This window comes from Clarias gariepinus, chromosome 2 (genome assembly GCF_024256425.1).
Source record: "Clarias gariepinus isolate MV-2021 ecotype Netherlands chromosome 2, CGAR_prim_01v2, whole genome shotgun sequence".
In the NCBI taxonomy this organism is placed as follows: Eukaryota; Metazoa; Chordata; class Actinopteri; order Siluriformes; family Clariidae; genus Clarias; species Clarias gariepinus.
In genome coordinates this window covers 18,578,983-18,591,204 of record NC_071101.1, presented here as the reverse complement: position 1 = coordinate 18,591,204, position 12,222 = coordinate 18,578,983, and the positions used below count along the sequence as shown (strand labels likewise).

Sequence of the window (12,222 nt, the reverse complement as noted above, 5' to 3'; positions counted from 1 at the left end):
CAGTAGGGTAGTAAATCTTCCTGACTAATTGTGCTGAAATACATTCGGTATGACCAAATGGTTGCTGATAACCGCAGCAGATTCATGTGAGAATATTCACAGAAGTAAGGATGAATCATGGGCGTGAACTGTTTTTGGGAAGTGCAAATCGACAGCAGGAGCTGGAACTGGGGTTAGACCTTTTGAGCTGAAATAGAGGAAGCATAAAGGTACCGTATTTGATACAACAATAGATGAAAGACTTGGACACAAGTATACCCTTTATAAAGAAAGCAGGCTGTTTTCAGGCTGATTCCTCTTTATGGTACACAACACGGTTGGCTACCCTATACGTCCCAAACGGGATGCGTTAGCAGTGTGTAAGAAACACGCGTTGCTTGGGTTCCTCAGTCTCAGTTTCCATGCACCCAGGCTGTGGTATTGGTCGGTCAGAGCTACCTTAACCCTGTCACTCAGAGTCTGCTCTGAACAGCAGTGCGATTGTGTTCCCCTTTCGCTTTTAATGCACATGATATCCTTTAGAGGTGACTAGCTTAGTGTTCTCGACCCAGCGTGTTACATCTGACACAGGGCAGAGCAGCTAGAGGACGAGTTCCTTCACATCTGATCGGAGGCCAGTTTAGTGGTTTCTCTCCTAATTGTAAAGGTTACGTAGTGGAGAAGGAAAGCTGGTCTTCAATTAGAACAAAAAGGTCCTTCTGTTCTGAGAGAGGAAAAAACGAGCAAATATTCCCACCAAGGTTTAAAAGGCCCATACAAATGCAGCACAGCAGAAATTAAGATCAGGTCCTACAATGTGCAGGAGTATTACATTTCAGAGTAACTTTTACAAAAGATGCTTGTTTTAAAGAATTAAGGGTGTACGTTTGACAAGGTCCATATCTACTGAAATCTTGAATTAATTAAACATTTTAGGATAAATCATGCTTTATTTTGTGATGACTTTATTTTCATCAGAGACATAAAAACAGTTCTTTCTACAACAAGGTTATGTTGCCATAAAATGGTCATGTATACCACAGTACGATATTATCATGATACCACGATACGATATTATCACGATACCACAATACAATATTACCATACCACAATACAACAATATCACGATACCCTGATACAATAGTATTACGATACGATATCATTAGGGTACCACAATATGATATTATCACAATACCACAATACGATATTATCATGATACAATATTATCACGATACCACGATATGATATTATCATGATAACAGCCAATTCAAACTGTATTGCAAGTCAGGATTTTATAAATATCCTTTGCTCGTACCATGCCGGATGCTGTGCTGCCTGCCAATGCATGAATAGTTTAGAGCACACCACCAATAGAATTATAGAAGAACTGCTTATTTTTTTTCAACTCAAATGCAAACGTAAGTTTTTAAAAATTGACTTTGGATTCCAAGAATCATGCTGTATCACTGAATCGATTTCCAGGTTATACAGATATCTTTATAATGAAACAAAAATATTAGTTGCTCTGGTTAAGGGCGTCTGCCAAATGCTGTAATTATAAATGTAAAATGTGCATGCATAAGTTTTCAATCTCTTACACAGAACCCGAATGTTAATAACACTGCCACTCGTACATACAGTGCCTACTAATGAGGGCAAACTTTAATTCAAGCCAGTTTTAAGGATATTGCTTTCAGCAGTTAACCTAGCAGCTCTACAGAAATTTGGATTGAATTTTTAAACATCCCTAATGAGCAGTTCAGAGGCACTGTGGGCAAAAAACTCCCTCGGACAGCCATCATCACCACGATTTTAATGCAGGTCTGCTGAGGTGCCATGGAAAGCTGAACAGATCCAATCATCAGTCAAGTCCACACTATGAGTAATTAGTGTGAAGGGCAGTTGTGAAGGGAGCGAAGCCTGCTGGCTGACTTGACCACGATAAGGGCTGCACTAATTAAACCAGGCGGGATAAACCCCGCTTTATTTTTACCTAGTGCTAAAAGGATCAGCACCTCACCTACAGACACAGTTGTTCATTTTAACGTCATCACACACGTATTCCTGCCAGCCTGTTAAACGAGCCTCTTATCTCTATCTCCAAAGGAAGTAAGTGGAGAGGGTGTGAGCACTGAGCTGCCTTCTCTTATTGCTTTGAATTGCCTGTCTATATAGTATGCATTAGTAAACAGCTCTAAAGCAGGTGCTTTCAAATGCCATTAGAGTGAGATATGTGTCAGAGTGAGGATCAACATCTGGAGGGTCTTTTTCACCGTTCCAGGCGCTGATGTGGGATGAGAACACGGCCGGGTGTCTTAATCATGCTCCGAACAATCGGCTTCATGAAGGCAGGTCCTGCGTGACAGATCAGGCTGCGAGGCGTTCGGGCTCGGCCTAATGAATGAACGATTATGTTTTCACACACAGGCAGGTGGCCTTCCGACAAACCCACTCAGACATCAGAGCTCAGGGGCCTCCTGGGTCTTCCAGGAGCAAGACCTTGCACTTAACACCCACTGATACATTCAGGAACAACAAGCACATGTTAGACCAAACATAAGACTGCTGCCAGACCAATTACGCGCCAAGAATGCACACACACTGTACAGCGTGTGGTGTGAGTGATTGCTGAGAGCTCAAGCTAAGGTCCTGCAGTAACCTTGAACATGTGTTACAGGACACACACCTCCTCATTTCCTTTTCTCCATGTATAAACATTTTGGTTGTGGGATTTTATTTCCTTCTGCTGTAGAATTAAGACAACAGTTTGTTGATATCCTGCAGTTTATTTTCAGCGACTGTGGAGTTCAAATCAGCTGATTTGTTTCGGTCACACAGAGAGATAGCAGGGTGTGGGAAAAGTAGTCTGTAGGGAGGGTGTGGAGTCACAGGAGATGCTCTCCATTACGGGATGTTCCTAAACATATTCATTCACATTCTCATTCAACCAGACAGTTCCCATGGCAAAGCTGTTGTTTTTTAATGACATGTATTCTTTGAGGCAGTATGACTAATTGTAGCAGCTTCAAGGATCAGAATATGGAGGAGTTTTAGAGTGTACTAGAAGGTAAGGCATAAAACGTGACAGGGCATGCTGTTACAGGAAAATAATCAAAAACAGGTGGAGGATTTTACAGTCCAGTGTGGCACTCAGCTGGCACTGTTAGCTAAGTTCATTAAAAAAAAACTATGAACCATTTTATAGGTTATTAGTCAGGGCTTTCTGACCAATCAGATTTAAGAATACAATAGCAGAATGGTGTAATAATTCACCCTCAACCCTCAACTGCTCAGATGTATAATAAGATAAAAATGTAAGACGCTTTGGATAAGACTATCTGCCCAATGCCATTAATCTAAATGTAAAAGTTGCATGTTAAAAAGCCTCCGGTCTGCTTTTTTCTCCAAATTAGTCTCAAAACGACTCGCTACACACACTTACTTCAGTCTCAAAACACCACATTTGGTTATTATTTTTCAACGTATTTATGCTTTGGAGGCATATAATCCTACAGGTGGTACACTCTGAACTATTCACACACTTTAACCCCAGATGGTAGGAGAGAATTATTTGAAATTACGATAGAAATAGTAACAATGGCGGACGACAGAGATACATGCTGCTTAGTGAAAAGTGAACTTTTTGTTAACCTTTGGTATTTGAAGTTAGTTTGTATTGTTTAAATGCTGCCTTTGGACTTTAAGTGAGAAAACCTTATATAAGGAACAGGCTACATTTAATTACTCATGTTTAATTCAGTTGGAAAGCTGTTAAATAAGGTCATGGTATAAGACTTTTGTGTAATATATTGACATGGTGTAATACATATTAAATAATACTGAGTACTTAATCATGTTCCTGTAAGCTGTATTTATTTATTATTTATTTATTTATTTATTTATTTATTTAGAGAATACTAGTAGAGCATGTACAGGAAGGGTCTGAGCAAGATTGGAGGCCAGGGCAAGGCTGTGTACAGGCCCCAGAGGAAACCCCATTCCCATTGTGGCACAGGCTGAATGTCAGCAAATACCCCGGCCATGTTCTCTCCGCTTCTGGACACATGCAGTTAAAGGTCATACCCTGTACAAGCAGACAAATTGGCAGTGGGCTGATTTTCATGTTGGCCGCGGTGGCCACACAGATTTCGATCTTTTGTAAGGGCACTACCACTTCTAATTGAATCTCTGTGCGCATGGGCCCGGCCAATGTGTTTATAATTGCACCAATGTGTTCCTCATTTGCAGTTGTGTACCGTTATACCCTCAAACTCAATATTGGCTATTTTTGTGTTCTTACATAAAGCATCTTTTTGAAGAAATACCATATTATTAACAGATCATAACACATTACCACTAACTGCACTGCAGTACACAGAATTAATCTGATTGGAACAGGGCCACATGCTGGAATTTTCAATAATAAACATGCAAGCAATTTCCCATAAACTGATTTTCAAACCTTTTTTTTTTTTTGCTGTTAAAAAAAAATTAAACATATTTTCGAAATATGTCACATAAACGATTGTTACAGGTTTCATATTTCTTTTATCTTATGTTAGAACGATACAGAAGAAGAAAGGCTTTGATTTTTAATGAAGGAACTAAACTAATATTTAAGATTATATAACAGAGCCAGTTATTCTTAGGAGAAAAGTTGTAACAATTAATAACAATATGCAATAAGATAAGATATTTTCTAAGTGAAGAATAAAACACAGCAGGGCATGTTGTTATAGGAAAATAATCAGCGATAAAACTGTGACAGTGCTGAAGCGTTTTATTCCTCATATATCAAGGCAACATGTCAACGCTTACGATGGGAAGATTTATTACAAAATAACATGTCAGACCCTGTATCTGTTTATAATTACATTTCAACTTTGTGGAATGTCATCAAACAACAAGGAGGTGTAGTGTTTAGCACTGTCACCTCACACCTTCAGGGTTGGGGGTTCGGATCTCGCCCCTGGTCTGTGTGCTTAGAGATTGCACATTATCCCTGTGCCTCTGTGTCTGTCCTTTCCTCTGGGTATTCCAGTTTTCCCTACAGCGGTGTTGGATGACTGGTCTTTTTCCAAATTTGCCTGTAGTGTACGATCGTGTGTCTGGAATGAGTTTGCACCCCGTCAGACTCGTGCCTCAAGTTTCCTGGAATAGGTTCCAGGTGCTACACAGGATAAGCGGTATAGACAATGGATGGACGGAAGGTATGTCAACACGTTGGTTACTGTTATCACTATAAGTAGTCAATCCTTTACCAGTCTATTTCCTAATCAATAAGTTTACCGACAAAGCATACAAGCCTCTGTTCCAACAGCTTTTCTTAAAGTTACAGTGTTACCTGACACTGTTGACTCCTTACCTCCTAGCAGTTAACAGCAATTACAAATGATCAAACTATTCATGTATTGTCTAAACAGACAGAATGTAGACTACCGCTGAAAAGTTTAGAGACACTTTCCATTTCCATGGTCGTTGCTGATTTTTATTTCTTTCTAAAGACATTCAAAATATACTATAATAATCTGTTCTGAACAGTCGATTTTGCGATGTGTCTGCTACAGCCTTCATAACCTGAGGTGCTGTTCATTTGTAATTTTTCAGGCTGGGAACTCTTAAATAAACTTTTCTGCAGCAGAGGAAAAGTTTTGGTCTTGCTTTCCTGGGAAGGTCTTCATGAGAGCCGGTTTCATCATAGGTGCTTGATGGGTTTTGCAAATGCACTTGACAGTACTGTTCTTGCAAGAACTATTACAGAACAGCTGACCTTCGTGTCTTAAAATAACGATTGACTGTTGTAGTTGTTGTTGTCGTTGCTTAATTATCTAATTCCATATGTGTTGTTTCATAGTTTTGTTTAAATTCACAAGATTGTTCGGGACTGTAGAAAAATAACTCCAAACTTGTATTTAAACTTTAGACTGGAACTGTACGTGGGTGTGTCTTACAGTCTGAAACAACTTATGACTCAGGAAATGAGGTTTATTTAAGATATTAGTTCATAATACAGATGTTCATGGTTATTAGTTTGTCTTTATTTGCTATGATCACTTTGTTGCCAAGTCATATTTACACACCTGTGTAAGGCATCTACTGTTAATTAAGAAATGTCTTCCCGTGTTCCTGTGTTTTGCATTGAAGTTTGTAGTAGTGTTATAAACAGCGGTACAGCACCCGGCTATAAATACCACATTATGAGTGTAAATCATGTTGACTTTGGGAGAACATAAAGACACTGTTTACAGCAAGCTAACGTTTGTCCTCGTCCAGTGGAATTTATGACCCTGGGATGGCAGACTTCTGATTTGCCTCGGCTTTGTGCTGCTACTATTTATTTCTGTGTATTCCAAACTGAAAAGTTTTCTTTTGGGAAACGCCCTCGTATTTTCCCTTCGAAACCATATCTCGGAATCTGTACTCGATGCAATCATGTTTAGAAAGATCTTTATCCGAGAGGTTCTGCAGAATACTTGGGCAAATGAAGTAGAAATGCACTTCAGTAAGAGTTAGCTTTCTTACCATCTAGATCTGTTCCTTAGACATAAATCATGCCTGGGGTTTTTGCAATATTGCTTTGTTTTTGCTGCTTGGTGAGAGTTCCCAGCCTGTTTCCTTTAGCTTGGCAGCACCTTTTCTGCTAAACGCCAAAGAAAAGGTTTGTCATGGATGTCCCATGCACTAACACCAGTGGGACTGAGCTGCTTTTTGTGTGTGTGTGTGTGTGTGTGTGCAATGATCTTAACTGTACGCTGAGCCTGAGCTTAACTCTGGACTTCCACATGAAAAGCAGGCAGGAAGCTGCTATTTAAGACCACGCTGGAGTAAATACAGAAACGACTCGTAAACATAATGGGCTGAATTCAAAGGGCGTGTGCTATAGAAGGAAAGTGTGTGTTTTCAGTCATACCCGAGCGCACAGAGAACATTTCTCAAAGTGTTTTAACTACACCCCGGTTTATACTGGTCTCACAGCAGACCAGAAGCTATGCCCAGAGCAAGAGATTGATGAAGCTTTGGAAATCTTTCACTTTATTCTATGTTTTGTATTAAGTATTGTTCTCCAGTATAAACTTCGCTGTAATAAAACATGGCCAGCTCTTACGCAATCACCGAATTTGGCAGAGGATCGCAGTACGCTTCATTCTGGCTCAGAGATGCCCTGGGTGGAGCTGTAAGCACAATCAGAAGCCCAGTCTTTCCAGTTAAGCAGCAGTCAGGTCATACTGGGGAAAGTCCCAGTATAGGATTGTGGGAATGGATCTGTCTGCATCCAGCTGTGAGATTGCGACAATAAAATCAAGAACACTAGCGTTTAGGAGAAACTCAAAGACCTGAGCTGGAGGAAGTAGTGGTCACTGCTTTGTATAAGTAGGTGTTAGCTAAGATTATACCTTAGGGCAACAATATAGAGGCAAGTGGGTTTATCTGATTTATGCCCTCATGTCTGGATTCAGTGTCCACGTGAAAATAATAAAACATGTTTTGCAAACAGGATTCGTATGGGTTTGCTGGTTTCGGTCCATGTTTTCTTCAAGGTTACATAAACCAGACAATTGTGTGGCAATTCCTTATACAAACGAACACTCTTGTTTTCTCTTCTCAGCTTACCGTGATGTTGAAATCCTGTGATCTCACCATTTGGAGCAAATCAGAAAACTAGCTAAAAAAAGCCATGTCATTTTTATAAGCTCTCAGTTTACATATTGTAGAGAACCCCCCACTGAGCGAGCTGTTCTGCTCTGTTTTCACAACTAATCCTGCGTAGATTTTCATGGATTTCATTTTAGATTAAATCACGTGGAATGTAATCTCAGAAGGAGAACGAAGCACTCTGCCCCATTATTGCCTATCACTACGCTAAAAGATACAGTACGCTTAAGCAGACTTCTACTCAGGGTCACCGTGTCTCACACGTCACACAAATCTACCTGAAACATGTTTTAGAAAAATCAGTCTTTAGTTGAGTCTTTGAGTGGGAATCTCTGATTTATAGTATCTATTGATTACTTTTTTTCTTTGTCCTCACATTGTCGGTTTGAGAAATAGTTATGGTTATGGAAATGGTTAAATACACTGTCTAGACTTTTCAGTTGTTTGCCATAGTCGATGATATGACTTCATTCTTAATTTAATTTAAACTAACTAAAAAAAACCACGCCAACCAGCTTGATTTGGCATTAAAGCACAACCTTGGCAGCACAACGTTGGATGTTGATCATAACATGAATATACTTCGACTTGAACATGGACACACTGCATTCTCTTTCCCATGTGAACACAAAAAACACATTCAAATATCTTTATAGAGTGAAACAACAGCAGTCACTGAACCAGAAATTTCAGTTAAAGAACAGGATTGTTTTCATTTTATCAGTTTATTTTATCAGTTTAGTGTTCGGCTGCCAATTCCAAGCTGGCTCTTGTCAGTTCCAGTGAAATCACGCACAGCCCATGATGACTGAGACTTGTCGGGACTGGTTGTGCCCTATTTTCTTTCAATGAGAGCTTTTAAGAAGTAAACTGTAAAATATAGTTTGTGCATTTGGCGATACAGGCAGTGACTGCATTACTCACTGTGTATAAATCCGGCAGTAAAAGTTAATGACGCCGCTGTACAGTTGGTGCTCATAAAGAAGGATCTTGGCATGGCGCCAAATAAATCATAAGCGGCTCAGTCGTATTTCGCATCATAAATGATTGAAGTAAATGTATGCATTCGTAACTTGACTGTATCTTAATTCCTCTTGTATCTCCGTAGGTGTGCTGTCTCTGCCGGCTTATTTCAGCCCCTACACTGAGGGCCAGCAGGGTGGAGTGGAGAGCAGAGAGGACGCTTATGCCCAGCTCGAGCTGCGCACCCTGGAGCAGTCTTTACTGGCCACCTGTGTAGGCAGCATATCTGAACTGAGTGAGTTTTACACCCTGTATAGCTGTGGAACAGTAACAAAACTCTTATGCCTTAGGTCATCGCAACGAAACAGTCATTTCCACCTAGACACTCCTTATTTCAAATTAACTCAGTTTGTCATGTTATAGAGAAATTACTCTCCAACACTTTATCAGTTCCTGTGGTTATTAGACGATAAGCCTTTAATAGGACCGGTCCTGTGCTGATCGCACGTGCGTGCCCGAGTGGCGCCTCGATGCATTTGCTCTATCAGCCGAAGATCACCAGAAACCCACTGTAGCCATGTGTAGCTGGAGCTCTCGGGGGGAGGGGTGCACTCTCACATCAGTCATAGCAGCCCTAGCCAATCGGGCGTGTTTGAGCTACATGGCATTTGCAGCACCAAGCAGGGAGCCCTACTCGTCAAATTCTCATTTCATTTTGAGTTGGAATTTATTGTTTGAAAAAAGCTTTGACCTGAAGAAGGTCCTATAGCCTCAAAATGTACGTAATTGTCAAGGTTTTATAATTATTGGTTGGTTATAACTGAAAAGTTACAATGATGGTTTTGTGTGCTGCTCTGAAAAGAAAAAAAGAATCTGAATTAGAATGAGCCAAAATCAATGTTTGCAGGAATCGGTATCAGCCAAGACAAATTGCGATGGTTGCATCCCAGTTGGAAGCGATGTCTTAATTCATAGCATTTATTTAATTTATATCTGACACTCTTATAGAAAATGAATCAACATACTGACCAATCAGAGCTGAGAATTTAACATCTGTTGTGTAAATCTGAAATAACAATCGTCCTATTCAGTCCATCCTATTGTATTTCCCAGAATGCTCGCCTCTATGTGCATTTCCACACCAGTCCTCCTTTGTCTCACCTCTTCCTTCTGTCACTCCGATGTTTTTTTTTTTGTCAATTCCCGGCTCTCCTGACAGCAGGAAACTGACACACTTCATTACCATACAATAAGCGTTCTGACCGCCGTGGTCGAGTCGATCATGTTTATTCATGTACACACCCTCTGTGCGTCACAGCTTTGGGTTAATAATGTAGGCTAATAATGTTTAGCCTTGACTCATCCAAAGCAACAGTGAGCTCATGCTAGAGCAGTAACCCGCCAGGTTTTGTAGTGAGGTGAACGTGGGAAAAGTGATAGCGTTAGCGATATTTATCTTTCCAGGCAGATTACCCCATTATTCCTCCCTCCTGGTAAACACTCCTCATGTCAGTCGCTTAGGAGGAGGACAGAGATGTGTTTACTCTCTAAACATCAAGCTGGGTGAGATAAAAGAGAGAGACAGGGAGAGAGACATGGGGGATGTTAGGGTGTGTGTGAATGAAGAATCTCCCCGTGAGATCAGTTTCAACTAGCAAACACTGGTTAGGTCTGTGGAGCCTGAGGAAAGTGTTAGATTAGTGTGACAGGACATCCTGAGTGCTGCTGAGATGGATATAAGGTAGAGAAGTGGAGGTCATCCTATCTGTCCTGACATCCTCAGGGCTAGATGTGTGTGTGTGTATGTGTGTGTGTGTGTGTGTGTGTATTTAATGGGCTTATTCTGTGTTATGGCTTATGCTGTTTTTAATAGTAACAGATTATGTTAATTATCTATTAATATTTAGTGTTTTGTAGAATAAAATTCTACGCTCCGGAATGTAGAAAAAAATCAATCACAAAACAAAAACCTTTGAATTAGGAAGTGTGTCTGAACTTTTGACTGGGACTGTATATTTTGAAAACATGACCTTCTCCCAGTGGATTAGGACTTTGTCTGATGCGCAGGTTTTTTTTTCCATTCGCCTGTCTTACCTGTCTGTGGATATTTATTTAGCGTACCACAGGAAGAGGCTCGAAGCTCACTGATGTTAGGGGTCTATTTCTTCCTGCACTCATGTGGACACTCTGCTGTTTGTACCTGTGCACAAGAGCGCATTCATCTGAGCCAACAGTACAGGAGAGTCTGTAAGTCTGAGTGAAAGAGCTTCTTGTGAGGGCTTAAAAAGGTTGCTGGAGTACACTGGCACCATCTTGGTACACACACACACATACACACACGCTCCGGGCAGTACTGGCAGCATTGCGTGTAGGCAGTGGCAGACAGTGAAGTAACTGTAGAGTCCTGGCCACCCTAGTGGCAAACAGGGCACACACATGAATCCAGAGCAAGTTCTTGCACTTTTGCTGCACAGAACAACCACATAACTAAAAGCTGAGATTATGTTCATGTTTATTTTTACCTTATATTACATTTTTTGATACTTGAAAGAAACCTGGTTAGCACTGTTGCCTTCCAGCTCCAGGGTCGAGGGTTCGAGTCCTGGCTTGGGTTTGTGTTGCATGTTCTCCCCATGCTTGGTGGGTTTCTTCACATAACTGTCTGTAATGTGTGAATGAGAGTTGGTGTGTGTGTGTCCTGCAATGGATCAGTTCTCCAACCAGGTTGTATCCATGTAGTGCCCCGAGTCTCCTGGGATGTGCTCCAGGCCTCCTACAAAGCTGTATGGAGAATGAGTGAGAGAGTGCAAAAATGTGTCCCCTACATCAAGGGCAAATTAAAAGGAAATAGACATCCGGATAGTAAGTAGGAAGGTAAAGAGACAATTCTAGTCACTGTCAACATCTTGCACCATTATGCGCCACACTATTGAAATAGTAATACTTTGTTGTTTGTGAGACAGCTGGGACAGGAAATGCCTCACATTTCAACTGGTATTACGTCTGAGCCAAAGAATCGATCTAACATGGTCAAGCGAAGGAAATAGTCGTGAACAGCAGGCCCGGCACAGCATCCCTATTGCTTCTGAATTCCCCTAGGAGCCCTTCAGGCACATGGTAGGAGACAAAGAATGTCCTTCAGCTACAAGTGCGGTCCTCAGCTCCTAATTGAGGGTCCCACCCTCTCCCATCCCACACACTCGGGTCAGAAATTAGGCACAGGATAATCACCTCAAACGATTGTTACCCGTCCTCACAAACGGACCAGCCGGCCCACAGCGTCTGTCCTCCAGGGTTGTAGCCTAACACTCACTAATTGCTCCTTTTGTTGCTGTTTTTTTGTTTCTTGATCTATAAAATGCTTTTCATGGTCCATCTGTGGTTCCTTTATCAGGTCCTGATTTACTACACATAGGATTTACTGTCTCATAGAGCTCAAACACTCGTCCTCTGTCCTAATGAGCACTAAGGAGCGAGCCGTAAAAAAAAAAAAAAAAAAATTCCATTTGAATTTTTCCGAATGTTAATGCAGGAATGTGAATGTGTACTCAAACGGTATTCAGGGTAAGGAGAGGAAATTAACCATGGGTGTGTGTACTTGGCTCGGGAATTCGCGTTAAGGAAGCA

At 41.0% G+C, this 12,222-nt stretch overlaps 1 protein-coding gene across 1 annotated transcript in view; it reads left to right on the top strand.

Moving 5' to 3' along the window:
- The window catches only part of abtb2b (ankyrin repeat and BTB (POZ) domain containing 2b), a 49,187-nt gene that overhangs the window by 16,688 nt on the left and 20,277 nt on the right, over positions 1–12,222 (top strand). The window contains exon 2 of the mRNA XM_053483670.1: positions 8,741–8,890. Coding sequence (XP_053339645.1) covers positions 8,741–8,890 — 150 coding nt within the window. The remainder of the gene's footprint in view (positions 1–8,740; positions 8,891–12,222) is intronic.